This window comes from Mauremys reevesii, linkage group 11 (genome assembly GCF_016161935.1).
Source record: "Mauremys reevesii isolate NIE-2019 linkage group 11, ASM1616193v1, whole genome shotgun sequence".
Lineage (NCBI taxonomy): Eukaryota > Metazoa > Chordata > Testudines > Geoemydidae > Mauremys > Mauremys reevesii.
In genome coordinates this window covers 19,020,221-19,038,289 of record NC_052633.1, presented here as the reverse complement: position 1 = coordinate 19,038,289, position 18,069 = coordinate 19,020,221, and the positions used below count along the sequence as shown (strand labels likewise).

Here is an 18,069-nt window from a genome sequence, read left to right as displayed (position 1 = left end):
TTAAATTGTTCATTCCCCCCACCCCCTCAAATTTATATTTCCTCTACAGTTAATTCTCGAGGGAATTTTAAAGTGAGGATCTAGGCCCCTGAAAATAAAAGTTTAGAAGAGAAGTACTGAAGGTTCCTTCATCTTCTAAGTGTGTGCAGTTTCTCAAGGGTTATCTTTCTCTTATTCACACCTAACACAAGTGAATTGCTTGTTTCCTGAGGTCATGTGGGGGGGTATCTAGCTAAATCCCTTCTGGTGAAAGATTTATGGGTACAGTTCTTTAGGAGCTGTTTCAAAAAGTATCTTCAAAAAGTCTGCCCCCCCCCCCACGCATAGTTGGCTCCACAGAGGAGCTTGGGCTGAAGGTGAAGCTGGGGGCAGACTGGGGGATGGGGTAGGAGCTGGGGCTAGAGGCAGAGCTGGCCTGGGCACAGTGAGGGAATGAGGGCGGAGCTGGGCTTGGCAGGGGAGAGACCTGAGGGCAGAGTGTGGCTGGGTGGCAGTCCCTCCCTGTCCCCCATGTGGGCTGCCCCAGGCCCCAACTCAACCCCCCCCCCCCAAATATCGTTCCTCCATACCCATCTGGGGGCGTGCTGCCCACAGTTAGGGAATCACTGCGTTAGGGAGAGAGAGTGGGTGAAGTAATGTCTTTTTTTGGACCAACTTCTGTTGGTGAAATAGACAAGCTTTCAAGCTTACATAGAGATCTTCAGCTCTCTAAGCTTGAAAGCTTGTCTTTCTCCAAGAGAACTTGGTCCAGTGGAAGATATTACCTCACCCACTGTAAGCGTGCGGACTCACCCCTGCGGCGCCTCCTGCTGGTCATCCTCAGGGAATTAGCTCTCCCAGCATCCAGAGCGCCCTCTGCAGGCCAGTGATCCGCCTTACTGCTGGCCCTGTGTCCCTCCCAGGACCCTGGTGCCCTTGTCTTGGGTGCTGCTCCCCTGGCAGTACCCCTTACAGCCTCAGGGTCTCCCCCTCCCAGGGAAACCCCCACCCACTATCTCCACTTTGCCTCAGTGTTCGGCTACTGCCACTCCCCATCTAGCCCCCTGCTCACTGGGGCGGACTGCAGTGTAAGCCACTCATCATAGGCAAAGGGGGTTCAGACCTGCTGCCCCCTGCAACCCAATACCTGATGGGCCTTACCAGGCCTTCAGCCTGGGGCTTTCCTAGGCCAGAGCTCCCTAGGCCTTTCCCCAGCCCATCTCCACTCTAGGGTCCCTTCTTGGCACCTTGCAGGCAGGCCCTTCTCCCTTTACAGGCAGAGGGAGAGTGCCTGGGCTGCTGGCTCACAGCCTTTTATAGGGGCCAGCTGGGCCTGATTGGGGCATGGCCCCAGTTGAGCCTACTTTCCTCCAATCAGCCCAGGCTTCTTTCCCCAGCCACAACCCTCTCCTGGGCTGTTTCAAGCCCCGCAGGGCAGGAGCGGGTAATCACTCCGCTACACCCACCTTGTCACTCTAATCTCCTCAGACCAGCATGGTTACCTGAACACCATCAAGAAATCAATATTATGTTGCTGAAAAAGGAAAAACTCTCTTGTTTATTCTATTCCAATAAAAATAGAGTTTAAGAGAAGAAAGAATCTTCATGGTAGTTAGATGAAACAAGCTCTTAAACTGGGTTTTTGGTGTTATGAAAAGGAACTGGCATGGGAATTTTCAAATAGAGAGAACTAAAACTTGCTGCAAGTGATATTTATATTTCTTAAAACTCTTCTCTTTTGGATGTCATCCTTTTTGTCACACCTCCTTTGGCAGGTTGCTGTAGTACCTGAATGATGGACATGCCTAGTTTCCTGTTTGTTGTGTTGTTTTATTTCTAATTTATTTGTCTTTTTTACTCCTTTGTTGCAGTATCCCTTGCTCCTCCTCCTCCTTCCATCCTACAGGTAACTCCACAGTTACCACTGATGGGATTTGTGGCCAGAGTTCAAGAAAATAGTAAGTTTGTTTCTTCCTTGTGCTATGATTGGGCACTGGGTCTGGCCTTCGTTTCATGTGTGGAAAAACCTCAGCTGTACATAGCCAGAATTCTGCTTTTCAATACTTTGCTTTGTTGGGTGAATTTCAAATAAAACAGGAAAAAACAAACAAGATGAAAAATATTTGTCAAGAGACTCTGATCCTTTCCCCTCCCCAACTTAGTGTCTTACTGTATTTCTGTTCCTAAGTTCTAGCGTTAGGTCCCAATGAAACTAGTTAGCTCTTGAATAGAGACCACTACTTTTAATCTGCAGCTGTAGTTCTAGAGGGTGTTTCATGCTGATCTTGCTGCTTATTTTTAGTTTCAGATACTCCCCCTCCTCCTCCACCTGTAGATGAGCCAGTCTTTGATGAGTCCCCACCTCCACCTCCACCCCCAGAAGATTATGAAGAGGAGGAGGCAGCTGTGGTTGAGTACAGTGATCCTTATGCTGAAGAGGACCCTCCATGGGCACCAAGGACCTATTTAGAAAAGGGTAGGTTTAAAGAGAGAGAGAGAGATGGTGGTATCGTCAGTTCTACAGTCTTTTGCTAAAAACCCTAACTTCAGAATTTACATGTATTAAATGAGAATCTTTCAATAGGTCTGTTGCTTGCTTTGGATAATCAAGCTTTTATATAATTAATCTGCAATTCCTAAAGAAGTTACTTTGTCACCTTCCTGTCAGTCCATGTAATTTGTGATTCTAGAGATTTGGTCTGGCTGGAGAATTGATTCCCTTCAGTTGAATCACAGTGTTTTTTTTTTTTTATTCAAACGAATTCTCTAGGATGCCACCATGTGTCTAGTAATATCAGTCGTTGCTATGTAGAACAGGTTTCTTGCACGTTGCTTTACTAACACAATACTGCATATTAAGAGTACGGTACTGTGTGGTATCCCAGCTGATTTCTCCCCTCTTCCCATTGTACTGGAGATGGTGCCTGTAAAGTACATTCTGCAAGGTTATCAGGAACATAGGAGAGGGAATGGACTTCCTGGGTCATTAAGTCCAGGCCCCTGCTTTCATGGGCAAACCATCATATTATCCTGTTCGTAAATTTATCAAGCTCATTCTTAAAACTAGTTTTAGGTTTCCCATCCCCACTGCTCCCATTGGAAGGTTTTCCAGTCACTTCTCATAGTGAGAAACCTTCTTCTGATTTCCAGCCTGAATTTATTCATGGCCAATTATACTAATTTGTTTTTGTTACCAACATAATCCTTTAGTTTAAATAGCTTTTCTTCCTTGTTCCTGCCCCTTGATGTGCTTGTGTTTGAGTCACAGTAATGATGCTATAGTTAAGGCTGCAACTGGCTTTCTATTGTAATTCCAGTTTTAACCTTTTCTTGATCCCTTAAAAAGACCTGTCTGAAATTTTGCATGTTACTTTGACAGACATGTTTAGGAAAAGTTTCCGGTTTAAGCAGAGTATGTTTGAGAAGTGAGACTTTGGAAGGCAAGTACCAGGCAAGCTCCTTGTGCCACATAGCTGACATTAGCCTTATACCCAGACTTAGATGTTTGTCCAGGTCAAGACCTTTCAAGCTATGCTGGCTTTGTCAGAGTGGTCACCTTCTTCCTTGAGGTAGCGTCTGTATTTTCCCTCAAGCAGTATGCAACCCCCCCATTCTCCTCAGGGCTACTGGATTTCGTGAAGCTTTAGAAAGCAGTGCCTCTCTCTCAACCACAAATGTTCAGACATGAGGTTATAAAAGGGCTGTCTGGTGCCAACCACACCAGTTCATTCCATTCTGTGGTTAGCTGTGTGTGCAGGAACTTTCTCTTGATGGCTGCAGGGATTTGTGGAGATTTGTATCTACATCTCCCCTAAGGGTTGTTAGATGGTAGGTGGTTAGTAAGTGTTGGATAGCTTGTGGCTGTTGCACCATGGACATTGATGTTGACTGACCAGACTCCAGAGACAAGGGCAGATTTTAGAAGTCTGTGCACCTTGTACTTGTTGGCTTTGTCTTGGGGATCCAGCTAAGTGTGGAAAAGCTTAGCTCTTTCCTCTCCTACGCTTTGAGGAAGACATCTGTTCCCACGGTTCCTAGTGCAGTGTGTGGCACTGCTGTGGTGACAGCACTGACCTGGCCTTACATTAAAATGTCCATGTTAAATGATTTTGGCATGCTGATGACACACATCAGAAAGATAATGGCGACTTTCAAAAGCTTCTCTCTCTGCCAAACTTAAATGGGAATTCATGGGACAAAGAAAAGGCACTTCCCTGCCCCTGGTGTTTTATTCTTGCCAAATTTTGAAGGCCTCTTGAAAGCGATAAAGTTAGCGCTTCTCACAAAAATAGTTTTAAGAATCTCAGAACAAAAAGTGTGTGTGTGTGTGTGTTTGTGAGAGAAGCTTAAACTCCATCTTGACTGGGTATCTTTTTTGGGAATTAGTTATACTAAATTTCTTTCACAAGCTAAAAATATGGTTATATAGAGTGAAAATTCCTGTGTTACTGCCACTGAAAACTTTTCTAGGAGAAATCCTGGTTCCAGTGGTGAAGCACGGCAGCGTACCTATTAATAAATAAATAAAGATATAAAATGTAGCACAGAAAGACTTCCCAACTGTGGTAGTGAATGTTAGACACTTCAACAACATTCACACTTAGGGTTGCCAATTTTCTACTCACACAAAACCGAACACCCTTGCCTTGCCCCCTACCCCCTTCCTCTGAGGCCCAACCCCTGCCCTGCCCCTTCTCTGAGGCCTCGCCCTCCACTCACTCCATCCCCCCTCCATCTGTCTCCATCCTCACTCGCTCGCTCATTTTTACCAGGCTGGGGCAGGGGGTTGGGGTGCGGGTGTGTGTGTGTGTGAGGGCTGTAGCTGGGGGTGCGGGCTCTGGGGTGGGGCTGGGATGAGGGGTGTGGGGTGCAGGAGGTTGCTCTGGGCTGGGTTTGAGGGGTTCGGAGAGCGGGAGGGGGATCAGGGCAGGGGCAGGGGGTTGGGGCACAGGAGGGGGCATGGGTGGCACTTACCTCAAGCAGCTCCTGGAAGCAGCGGCATGTTCTCCCCCCTTCCACCCCCCCCCCGACTCCTAGTGCTGTCTGCAGGCGCCAACCCCGCAGTTCCCATTGGCCACAGTTCCTGGCCAATGGGAGCTGCAGATCTGGTGCTTGTGGCAGAGGGCAGCATGCCTAGACCCCTGGCTGCCCCTATGTGTTGAAGCCAGTGGGGGGATATGCCACTGCTTCTGGGAGCCACGCAGAGCCACGGCAGGCAGGGACCCTGCCTTGTCGCACTGTGCTGCTGACCAGACTTTTAAGAGACCGGCCAGCAGTGCTCACCGGAGTCCCCAGGGTCCCTTTTTGACCGGGCATTCTGGTCAAAAACCAGACACCTGCCAACCCTATTCACACTGCACCAAGAGAAAAAATTCATGCATGCAAGAAAAATAAATTCAGTACAGTAGCTGGGGAAAAAATGAAGATTGTGAAGAAGCAACCGCTGCCAGTCCCTGCAGACTGCAAAACGGCTCTCTCTTTTCCTACCTCGCTGTCATAAGTGTGTGGTTCACGAAACACACAGACTTCACCGGCAGGCTGAGACAAGTTGTCAGACAAAATATCTGACTTGCAGGATATTTGCATACATTGCTACACCTAGTGACCTTTCCATGGGTCTGATTGACATCGTTCTATTGATACCCACAGACTCTTTTGTTTGATAAACATTGCTTCAGCTTATTCCTATCAAGGAGGCTTATTTCCATGAGGGAGGGCAGGAAAATAGCCACTGATACAAAGCATTACTGTTGCAGTGGAGTGTCTGGAATGGAGATGCCGATTATTGACCTTAGTGCACCTCACATGGAGTGATCAGCTTTTTCTGGAAGGTTAAATCTCTCCATTGCACTTCTTTCTGTGAGAATAGGTGGCATGTTTTCTTCAGGCTAGGACCAGTACAGGTCATTTCTGTAAGTCTTTACCCTTGTTGATTAGATTCATTGCTTCACTAACACTTGCTTTTTACTTTGTACCCTGAAGTATTGAGGGTGCTCAGCATTCACTCTGTTTTTGTTGCTTGCTGACACTGCTTATGCTGCGAGGCATTTTCTGTTGTGTGAAGCCTACTGCCCTGTTACTGTGTTCATAAGGAACAGTGAGTCTCAAGTATTTCCTGAGGAGAACTTTCCACGTGTAAGAGTTCTCATTTTTTTGGCTGTTATGGTATTTCCTAACTCCAAATACACTTGTAGAGAGCAATCTTCACTAAAGTTCTGGTAGCCTTGTCACCTGGACCTCAGGAAAACTTCACTGGTCTTTAATCCAATGAAGAAAAAAGGAGACTGCAACCGTTTGTTGTGTTACTAATGCAGGGTTTTAAAGAAGTGTGACATAGTTGCTAGTTAGAGCAGGACATAAGGTTCAAAGCTGGTGGGCCAGCTGATGTTGAAGTGCAGTTTATGGACAAAAACTGCTGTGTATTATATCTGCTTATTCATGGAGCAAAGACTACTTTTTTTCTGATTACTCCCATTAGCTGTTGTGGCTCTTCAGTACTATGGGAAAGTGAACTAGATTCTGTTCTTTGAGCGCTTGCTCATGTGCATTCTACAGTAGGTGTGCGTGCTCGCCTGTGCCAGAAGTTTTTCCCTCAGCAGTACCCGTAGCGGAAGCGCTGCTGCGACCCCTAGAGTGGCGCTGCTATAGCACACCATAAGGGCCACACGCTCCCCCCACCCTCAGTTCCTTCTTGCCGCCAGTGACGGCGCATCTGAACTACTCACTCCAGCTTTGCTGCAGCTCATCTCAAATCTCGTTGATTGTTCAGTAGTACCTGTATCAGTTAGTTAGTAAAAGTTCTAGTTTAGTTAGTTATTCTTCAGGCTGGGATCTAGAGCTCCAATTCAGGTCGAGCGGAGCAGCCCGGTTGCGTCGACTCAGACCTCTCTGGCTGAAGTCCGCGTGCCTTCGACACCAGAGGCCCTGCAAGTGGCCAAAGATATTATGACCCTGCAGGTGTCTGGAGCACCACCGGCACCTGGACCCTGCTCTAGAGGCAAGCGGCCGCTGGGGTCTCGTCAGCCGATGCCGACCTGATGCAGATCCCGGTCAGGAGACCGCTCTCGGGACCACTCGTCGTCCAGTGTCCTGTCGGGACACAGCCCCCAGCCTCCACTCTCATCACCCTCCAGGTTGTCTGGTAGCGTGCCATTGGAGTGCAGTTCTAGGCACCGTTCCACACCGAGTACAGAATATCGGCGGGACAGGCGCCGACGCCGTAGATGCTCCCTCTCTCGGCGCAGCTACCAGAGCCACTCCCAGCACGGACGCTGTCGCTGGTCACACTCCAGCTGTCGCGCGTCGAGGCACCGCACCCATCACTCCCAGCGGGGATCGCCAGCTCCGCGTTGTTGCAGATCCAGGTGTCGGAGCGTCTCGAGGAGTAGCAGCTCGAGGTGGTACCATTCCTCGACGTTGGAGTCCGGTCCCGTGGCAGACGCCATGCTTGGTACCACCACGCGTACCGCTCACACGGGACCGACAGGTCGTTGGTAACCCAGACCTCAACCCACACACAGAGCCCTATGCTCCAGCCGGGCCAACCCGACCAGCTGGTGCTGCCGGTGCCGCACCAGAGCCAATGGCGGGGACCCCCGTGGCAGAGTCAGGGGTGCCAGTGGACCCCCTGGCCCCCCGTGCATGCCCAGCAAGGCCCTCAGTTGATATCTGGAGCATCGGAGGCTCCGTCAGTTGCGCTATCCAGACCTCAGAGGGATAAATTGGCGGGTCATGCCCCCTCGGCACCGCACGAGGAGTCTGATCAAGGGGTGGACCCCATGGCACCGGTCGATGTGCAGAGCCCGGTACCGGCCCCCTCCACTGCACCAGATGACAAGATCACAGCTCCGCCCCCCTCTGTACCGCAGGGGGACTTCAGGGCCCATCAGGAGCTGCTAAAACAAGTAGCATCCAGTCTCCATCTCCAAGCTGAGGAGATGGAGGGACCCTTGGACTCGCTGTTTAACGTTCTCTCATCCTCGGCACCGGGCAGAGTGGCCCTCCCATTCCATGAAGGGGTGGCCAACATCTCCAATGCCCTCTGGCAAACATCGGCCTCCCTGGCCCTGATTATCAAAAAAGGCAGAGCGCAAATACTTCGTGCCCACAAAGGGGCACAAATACCTCTATAGTCACCCGGCCCCCAACTCCCTAGTGGTGGAATCTGTGAACCACAGGGAAAGACAAGGCCAACCAGAACCCGCACCCAAGAATAAAGACTCTAAAAGACTGGACTCGTTTGGCAGAAAGCTTTATTCGTCCGCCAGCTTCTAGCTCCGGGTAGCCAACCACCAGACCCTCTTCAGTCAATATGAGTTTAACTTGTGGGGGTCACTGCCAAAATTTGAGCCCTCCCTTCTGGAGCGCGAAAGGAAGGAATTCAAGTTGCTGGTGGAGGAGGGCGCCAGTGCCACAAAGGCTGCTTTGCAGGCATCGTTGGATGCGGCTGACACAGCTGCTCGATCCATGGCCTCGGTGGTGTCCATGTGCAGGGCATCATGGCTCCTGCTATCCAGGCTCTCCGCAGAGGCACAGTCTGCGATGCAGGATCTTCCCTTTGATGGCAAGGACCTGTTCGCGGAACAAACAGACGTGAGGCTCCATGGCATGAAGGACTCACGTACCACTCTTCAAACCCTTGGGCTCTACGTCCCGCTCCAGGAAAAGCCTAAGGCATAAGCCTCCGTCCCTGCGCCCCAGCCAAGATACGAGCCCGCCTACAAGAGGTCCAAAACTCAGAAGAGGTGACCTCAGAGGCAGTCTTGCTCTGCCCCGCAGCCTGGGCCCTCCAGGGGCAAGCAGCAGGGCAAGAGGTGGTTTTTACTGGTTGCGGGAGGGTACCCCGGTGACCCCCGAAAGGACCCTGCCACCAATAAAGTTAGTTTTCAGCAACCACTTGTCTGCGTTCCTTTTGGAATGGTCCCGAATAACATCGGACCAATGGGTCCTCAGCACCATTTCCCAGAGTTACACGCTACAATTTGCCTCACACCTGCCCTCCCTCCCCGCTCCCTTGGGCGGCGGGGGAGGGACCCGTCGCATTTACCCCTGCTACAGCAGGAAGTGGGTCGGCTCCTCAGCCTGGGAGCTGTGGGGGAATTCCAGGGGAAAGGGGTTTACTCCCGTTACTTCCTGATCCTCAGGGTGAAAGGGGGGCTCAGACCCATCCTGGATCTGCGAGGCCTCAATCGGTTCATGGCAAAATGCCGGTTCCGCGTGGTGTCTCTGGCATGTATCATACCCTCTCTGGATCCTGGTGATTGGTATGTGGCCCTGGACCTTCAGGACACACACTTCCATGTCCATATATTCGAGGGGCACAGGCGCTTCCTAGTAGGACAGGGCCACTACCAATTTACGGTCCTCCCCTTTGGCCTGTCCACCATGCCCAGGATGTTCACGAAGTGTATGGTGGTCGTGGCGGCCTACATCAGACGCCAAGGGGTACAGATATTCCCCTACCTAGATGACTGGCTGCTTAAATGCAGCTTGCAGTCCCAGGTACGCAACCACGTGGACCAGCTCTTGGCCACGTGTGCCAAACTAGGCCTCCTAGTAAACAAGGCCAAGTTGACATTGGTTCCACTGCAGCACATAGAATTCAGAGGTGCTCTCCTGGATGCCTCCAAGGCCACAGCCTCCCTTCCCATGGACAGGTTCCGGACCCTGAAGGGGCTTATAACCTCGGTCATGGAGTTCCCCGTTACCACGGCCAGGGCATGCCTACAGCTCCTGGGCCACATGGCAGCATGCATGTACGTGGTCCGCCACGCCAGGCTTCGTATGAGGCCCCTCCAGCTCTGGTTGGCCTCAGAGTTCTCCCAGGCCAGGGACAAACTGGACAAAGTCCTCTCGGTACTGGCACGGGTGATCGCCACGCTACAATGGTGTTCCTGCCCGGCCAATATTTTCTAGGGAATTCCCTTCTGGGACCCGACCCCTTCGCTGGACCTAGTGGCCGACACATTGGACTTGGGTTGGGGGCCACACAGAGGGACCTCATGGACCTAAGGTTTGTGGTCCACCGGAGAGCTATCCCTTCACATAAATGTCAGGGAACTCGGGGCCGAGCCTACGTGGCAAAGTGGTCCCGATTCTACAGGTGGGCAGGTGAGCGGGGTGTTTCCCCAGTGTCTGCCCCGCTCCAACTTACCCTTGAGTACCTGCTTCACCTTAGAACTCAAGGCCTGGCCCCTTCCTCTGTCAGGGTGCACCTGGTGGCTGTTTCGGCGTTCCATCCACCGGTCCAGGGCTGCTTGGTTTTCTCCCATGCCATGACTGGGCATTTCCTCAAGGGGCTAGATTGGTCCTTCCCTTATGTTAGGACCCCTTTCCTTTAGTGGGATCTAAATTTGGTGCTATCCCACCTTACGGGGCCCCCGTTCGAACCCCTGGCCACATGCTCATGGTCTCACCTTTCCTGGATGGTAGCCTTCCTCGTGACCATCATGTCAGCCTGGCAGGTCTCGGAGCTCAGGGCCCTGACCTGCAATCCCCCTTACACCGTCTTTCGCAAAGACAAGGTTCAGCTCTGCCCACACCCTGCATTCCTCCCCAAGGTGGTCTCCATCTTTCACATGAGCCAGGACATCTTGTTACCTGTCTTCTTCCCTAAGCCGCATACTTCTAACGAGGAGCGCCGCCTCCGTACGCTCGACGTGTACAGGGCTCACGTCTGGACCGGACTAAGCCATTCTGCACATCTTCGCAACTCTTTGTTGCTTCAGCCGAGCGCATGAGGGGCCAACCGATCTCCACCCAGAGGCTTTCTTGGTGGATCCACACATGCTATGACTAGCAGGGGTTCCCGCACCACCTATTGTAAGGGCTCACTCGACAAGGGCTCAGGCCTCGTCGGCTGCCTATGTGGCCCATGTCCCTATCCAGGACATTTGTAGAGCCGCTACCTGGTCCTCAGTACACACGTTCACGTCGTGCTATGCGATCGTCTCCCACACCAGGGATGACACTGTTTTCGGTAAGGCTGTGCCTCAGCCAGGGAATCTGAACTCCTACCCACCTCCATCAGACATGGCTTGTAATCACCTTCTGTGGAATACACATGAGCAAGCACTCGAAGAAGAAAGGACAGTTACCTGTTCCGTAACTGTCATTCTTTGAGATGTGTTGCTCATGTCTATTCCACATCTTGCCCTCCTTCCCCTCTGTCGGAAGAACTGAGGATGGGAGGGAGCGTGCGGCTCCCCTTAAAGCGTGCCGTAGTGGCGCCACTCCAGGGGTCGCAGCAGCGCTCCCCCTACGGGTACTGCTGAGGGAAAAACTTCCAGCACCGGTGCACAAGGCGAGCACGCACACCTACTGTGGAATACTCATGAGCGACACATCTTGAAGAAGGAACAGGTAACTGTCCTTTCTGCCTCAGCAGAATTAATTGCATTCCGATTGCAGGGCGAATATCTGCCTTCGGTTCCAGTTGGGCCACTCCATTGTTTTCAGCCTGGTTGCCCAGGTTTAACTGGGGGCACTCACTGAATCTTTTTGCGATGGATACACGCAAATAACTTTCATGTCCCAGGGCGAATTTGCAGTGCCAACTCTTAGGGGAGGAAAAACCTCTTACGTATGGATTGAGCAAATTTTGATATGGAAGTTAGAACCATAATGAACATGACTCCCCATGAAGCCATTTTAGTCATTTTATTTTGAGAGATTTGGGCACCAAGAAGTTAAATATTTGAGAAGGTGAGCGGTTCCTGGATGAAGCACTGATATCCTCAGATGAAAGGAGCCATGTAGGTAGGACTAGACAGACAAAGGCTAAAGAAGTCAAATGAGTAAGTCTAAGATGGTAGCAAGACAACTATTCATCAGCCTTCAGAGTGACTCTTCCAAATCTCTTCTGAATGGCAATGTCAGGATTATGCACATTCCCGTATGGAACAGGGTAAAGGGGGAACTGTTGGTTTGTAAACGATTTCCATTGTGAAGGGATTTCTGAATCTTCCCTCCTCCCACCCATTAGCTTTTGCAGAAGCCCAAGGTTCCTTTTGCTCCACAATGGCAGCACCCAGATGAGCCCTCCAACACTTATTCTCAGATGTCATAGTAAAGGTGGAGTTTCATTCTGATCTGATCAAGGATCTTTTGGGGGATCCCTAACCCCCGATTCCCACAGACTGGTTTTGTTGGGCAAGTCTTTACAGAGTTACAACAACCTTTAAACAGTACCCTCAGTCTGTGAATGGAGTCCGAGGGGTATGGTAGGAGAGTTGGAGACTATACCTGACTCTTCTGGCTCTGAATGACCAGGGTGGGGAAGATTTGAGTTCTGAAGCCTACCTACTTTTGAAGAGACAAATATGTAAAAGGTGGCTCCAGTTTGTTAGTAAAGGAAGTTTGGTGCTCTTTGGAAAGAGGAGATCTGAGAGAAAATCAATAGTGCACATTCCGTGTGGGTTGAGGCTGTAGATGAGATGGTCATGGGACTGTTTTAGACCACTTAACCAGCCAAAATAACTACGCTCTGAAATGACCGTAAAGGTGTATCTGATATGGGGAGTTGGGGAGTGCCTCATGGGGCAAAAAATTGGGAATGTCTGTCATGTATCTGATAAAGGAGTACCAAGTATTGTTATAAATAAAAGGCCCCACAGAAAATGCAAGATTCCAACCTCAAACGTATTGATGAGGAAATGTAATGCAGCCAGTACTCTTCTCCTGCCCCACCCCCACTGGTGAAAGGAATTATAGTGTTGTGCTGTGTCTCCCCCCTCAAGCTTTAGTGGCCAGAAATGTACCCTTACCAGCACAGCGGGGCCCAGTAACCTCACTAGGCCTCAGGTGATGGCTGTTACCCAACAAGTTCAGGACAGCCCTTCACCTGCCAGCAGGTGTATTCAGGTTTTAGGCTTAGCAGCTCATCAGACATCAGGATACTTCAGCTAGCAGTCTTAGCTTCTTGGGGCCGGGAGGAGAAAGCAGTTGAGTGCTGAACATTAAAATGTGTATGGTCACACAGCAAAGTCGAACAGTCAGCGTTCAATAGACACAGTGGTCTGTGTCCTCAGTTTTGAGAGATTTCCTGTTCCAATGGTGTTCCCCATTTTAAGTATAGGAAATGTGTCTCAAACCAGTAGACTCTTCAAAATGGTGTAAATGTTAAGTGCAATCCCTGTACTATTCATAAAGCAAGCTTTCTGCCTGTGAAATAAACCCCACAAACCAAGCTCCCAGAAAATGAGTAACCATCCTGTTTAGCTAGGGAGTTTTTCCTCCCACTTTACTAAGGGAAAGGGAAGTCTTGATTCATCATTCTTTCAGCCCTTATGCACCTAATACAGGGGTTCTCAAACTAGGGGTCGTCACACCTCAGGGGGTCACGAGGTTATTACGTGGGGGGTTGTGGAGTGTCAGCCTCCACCCCAAAATCCTGCTTTGCCTCCAGCATTTATAATAGTGTAAAATACTAAAAAAGTGTTTAGAATTTATAAGGGGGTGGTTGCACTCAGAGGCTTGCTGTGTAAAAGGGGTCACCAGTACAAAAGTTTGAGAACTACTGACCTAATAGTTCCTTTCACGTAAAAAAAAAAAACTTCTGCTTGTCATAATCATGCCCTTATTCCCTTGTTTCTTGCTTGGAGGCTTTGGGAACAAGTAGGGAATCTGGAGTTTGGGATGTGTGAACTGCTTATAAGGAGTTATGCATTTATACATTGGATTGTAGTTAGTGGCGGAAAAGAGGCTGAGGTTGGATTTTGTGGGACTGGTAACAGAAGTGTCCATGATCAAATTGTTTAAAACGTTTACAATTCTTCACCGAAAGCTACTGGTATCTCATTAAGTGTATAAGACAACTGTTGCCACAGAAGTGGTATTGTCGTGTATCAGTAGTTTTCATGCTATAATGTGCTCAATCCTGTTGAAGAATTACTGTGTGTTACACCAATGTGTTGTACTACATATATACGTTGTACTACATATTTATATATATGGAGTCTATTCCATTAAAATTTTGTTTTGAACATGTTAACATTCATGTGCAGTAACAGATGTCTAAACTTTAAATGGTACAATTACTGCATTAACAAGACCTCCAGTGTTTTATCTATCCTTTATATCTTGTGTTGATTAAAAAAAGAATAATCTTGAAATTACAAAATATAGCATTAGCTGTTTTGGGGGGGAAAACCTGTATTCATAGTGAAAGTGTATCTGGCCAGAAGAAAATACTTTAAATTTGAAACACGAATGCTTCTCAAAGGACAAGATCCTGCTTCAGTTCCCATCTCTGACTTTTATGGGCCTGTGAATGAGAACATCTGAAAGCAGCAAGGTACGTGTAAACGTCCCAGTAGGCAATAAGCATGCTGATTTTGGATTCACAAGGTAAATGATGTTGGGGGTGGAAGGGATTTATATTGGATATATAAAATAGAAGAGGATGAGGTGGGAAATCAACTCCCTGGTGTTAGTTCAGGGTCCCTGCCAAAATCTAATTCAGATCCTGTATCTTGGCACAAGATGATTAAGGGTTTGTATTAGAAACAAACAAAAGCACTTGATGAAATGAAAATAACAAGAGAAATGGAGGTTCTTCCAATGTCTGATGAGCAAACAGCTAAACAATAGCTCACTGGGATAAGAGAAACTTAAGGAGATCTTGAAGGCAAGGGTGGATACCACTGTGAATATGAATAATTTTGTTGCGATACCAAAGCCACCTCTAGATATTTTATTACATTTTACTGGAGTTGGGAGAGGAGAGAAGTGCTTCAAATTCCTTTTCTAACATGCCAGGGCAAACGAACTCTAAACCCAAAGTTCTACACTGAAGGGGACTTTCATATTTATCCTACTGTGAACGTACAAAACTTCATCTGCTGCAAAAAAGACGGTTACTCACCGTTGTAACTGTTGTTCTTCGAGATGTGTTGCTCATATCCATTCCATGTAGGTGTGCACGCGCTGCGTGCACGTTCGTCGGAAGACTTTTACCCTGGCAACTCAGTGGGTTGGCTGGGCGCCCCCTGGAGTGGCGCCACCATGGCACCGGATATATACCCCTGCCGACCCACCCACTCCTCAGTTCCTTCTTGCCGGCTACTCCGACAGTGGGGAAGGAGGGTGGGTGTGGAATGGATATGAGCAACACATCTCGAAGAACAACAGTTACAACGGTGAGTAACCGTCTTTTCTTCTTCGAGTGATTGCTCATATCCATTCCATGTAGGTGATTCCCAAGCCTTACGTAGGCGGTGGGGTCGGAGTGAGATGTCGCAGAATGCAAACTGGTGCACCAAAGGCTGCATCATCTCTGGACAGTTAGACCAAGAGGCAAAGTCTGGATCGAGGACCAGGTAGTAGCACGACATAGCCCCTGGAAGGGTATGTGAGTCAGGAAGACAGCAGAAGAAGCCTGAGCCCTGGTGAAACGAGCAGTAAGGTGGCTCGATGGAACATGAGCTAAGTCACAGGAGGTGCAAATGCATGACGTCACCCAAGATGAAAACCTCTGGGAGGAGACAGGTAGGCCGTTCATCCCGTCTGCCAAGACAACAAAGAGTTGGGGCATACGAATGGCTTGTCCGCTCGACATAAAAAGCGAGCGCCCTACGGCGTCTAGGGAGGGCAAAAGTGCTCCCTTCGCGATGAATGTGGCAGTGGAAAGAAGACCGGAAGGAAGATATCCTGGATGATAGGAAAGGTCAACAGCACCTTAGGGAGGAAGGCCGGACGTGGTCACAACCGCACCTTGTCCTTGCCAAACATAGCGCACCGTGGGTCCACTGTGAGAGCCTGAAGCTCGGAGACTTGTCTGGCCGATGCAAAGGATACAAGGAAAAAACTCTCTCTCAGGACAGATCTCAGCGAGCATGTTGTCAGTAGCTCGAATGGGGCAGGCATAAGTCTGCTTATAACCAGGTTGAAGACCCAGGTTTTGGCGGGGCGGCGAACCTGGGGGTATAAATGCTCCAAGCCCTTGAGGAACCTAGAAACCACAGAGTGTGAGACTATGGAGTGGCCACTCTCCCCTGGGAGGAAGGTAGAGATGGCTACCAAGTGTACCCTTAATGATGAACCGCGCCAGGCGCTGCTGTTTGAAAGATCAGAGGTAATCCAAGATGAAATGGATCGGAACCTCGGTGGGAGAAACATTGTGTTTCGTAGCAGCAAGAGAAACACTTCCAGTTGGCCAGATACGTTAACCGAGTGGAAGGCTTCCTACCACCCAGGAGAATCCCGTAGAACCGAGGCAGAACAACGTAACTCGGATCGGTTTAGACCCGCAGCAGGCATGCTGTGATGTGCCGGGAATGCAGGTCTGGGTGGTGAAGTTTGCCGTGATCCTGCGTTATGAGGTCTGGGCAAAGAGGCAGGGGAATCGGGTTGGCTATCGACAAGCCTAGTAACATGGTGTACCAGTGCTGCCTGGGCCACGCTGGAGCGATCGTGATCGGGTGCGCTCTGCCCTTGCGGAGCTTTAGCAGGACACTGTGAACCAACGGGAACGGTGGGAAAGCGTACTGCAGACGGCTCGTCCACGGCATCAGTAACGTAGCCAAGATTGAGCCCAGGGAGAGGCCTCGGAATGAGCAGAACTTCTATCTCATGCTGTTCTCGCGAGAGCGAAGAGGACTATGTGGGGAAAACCCCACTTCCGGAAACGGAATGGATAACATCCGGAGGAATCAACCACTTGAGAGATAGGAAGGATCTGCTGAGGCGATCCGCCAGAGTGCTCCGGACCCCTGGGAGAAAGGACGCTACTAGGTCCATTGATTGGGCTGTGCAGGAGACCCGGCGCTGGATAGCTCCCTGCAAAGAGGGGAGGACCGTGCTCCTCTGTGCTTGTTTATGCAACGCGTGTCTGTTGTGTTGTCTGTGAACACCAAGACACAACAGCCTTGCAGGTGCTGCTGAAGCACCTGTTACACAAGGCAGACTGCTCTCAACTACCGGACATAGATGTGCAAGGCCAGCTGGTGAGCCAACCGAAGGCCTTGAGTGTGAAACTGACCCAAGTGAGCACCCCAGCCGAGAGATGGGGCGTCCATCATGAGGGACACCGAGGGGTGAGGTGGATGGAACAGCATCCCTGCACCCACTAGGGAGGGCGTCGACCCCCAGCCGAGGGAGCCTAGGACGCTCAGGGGGATCGAGGCGACCATGACCATGCTGTCTCTGGCCGGATGGTACACTGACGTGAGTCACGATTAAAGTGTACGGAGGCGAAGCCTGGCATGTTTGGTTATGAACGTGCAGGCAGCCATGTGACCCAGGAAACCTAGGCAAGTACAAGCCAAAGTTGTCGGGAAGGTCCGTAGACCTTGTACAATGGTCACCATCGCGTGAAATCAAGGCTTAGGAAAGCAGGCTGTGCGATACTGGAGTCCAGGGTGGCCCCCAGTGAAGTCTATTCCCTGTGTGGGAAGCAGGTGGATTCCTCTATATGGATCATCAGGCCTAAATGCAGGAATAGGACCTTGTCGACGCCCACATGAGTGGTAACTTGGGCCCCGGTGGGCCCTGGAATGAGCCAATTGTCTAGATACGGAGAACGTGTATCCGACGGTGGCGGAGAGGGCGGCAACTACAGCCAGACACTGTGAATACACATGGGGCTGTACAGAGGCCAGCCGGGAGGACCGTAAACTGGAAATGACGGTTGGCCACAAACCGGAGGTACCTTCTGTGCGGAGGATAAATGGCGACGTGAAAATATGCGCCCGTCATATCGAGGGCGGCATACCAGTCTCCGGGATGCACGGATGGGATCACGGTGCCATGGACACCATGCGGAACTCCAGGTCTATCATGAACTTGTTGAGCTCCCGCAGGTCTAGGATAGGTCTGAGACCTCCCTTCGCCTTGGGGATCAGGAATCAGTGGGACTAGAACCCTTTGCCCCATTCGTCCTTGGAACCTCCTCTATAGCTCCGATGGTGAGGAGCGTCCGCACCTCTTGCAAGAGGAATTGCTTGTGAGAGGGGTGCTTAAGAGGGACGAGGAGGGATAGGCTTTTGCCCGATTGGTGGTTAGGAAGACCCTGATTTGGGCCCCTTTGGGGTCCCGACCAACGCCTACGACTGCCTCAGCGATGCCTGCTGGCAAAGCCCTGTCTTTGTCTAG

The 18,069-nt window shown here is 50.3% G+C and overlaps 1 protein-coding gene across 7 annotated transcripts in view; it reads left to right on the top strand.

Annotated features, from left to right (window-relative positions):
• Positions 1-18,069, top strand: part of ABI2 (abl interactor 2) — a 119,470-nt gene that overhangs the window by 89,534 nt on the left and 11,867 nt on the right. For all 7 annotated transcript variants that reach the window (XM_039494324.1, XM_039494323.1, XM_039494325.1 and 4 more), the window contains 2 exons: positions 1,851-1,937; positions 2,282-2,455. In XM_039494324.1, coding sequence (XP_039350258.1) covers positions 1,851-1,937; positions 2,282-2,455 — 261 coding nt within the window. The remainder of the gene's footprint in view (positions 1-1,850; positions 1,938-2,281; positions 2,456-18,069) is intronic.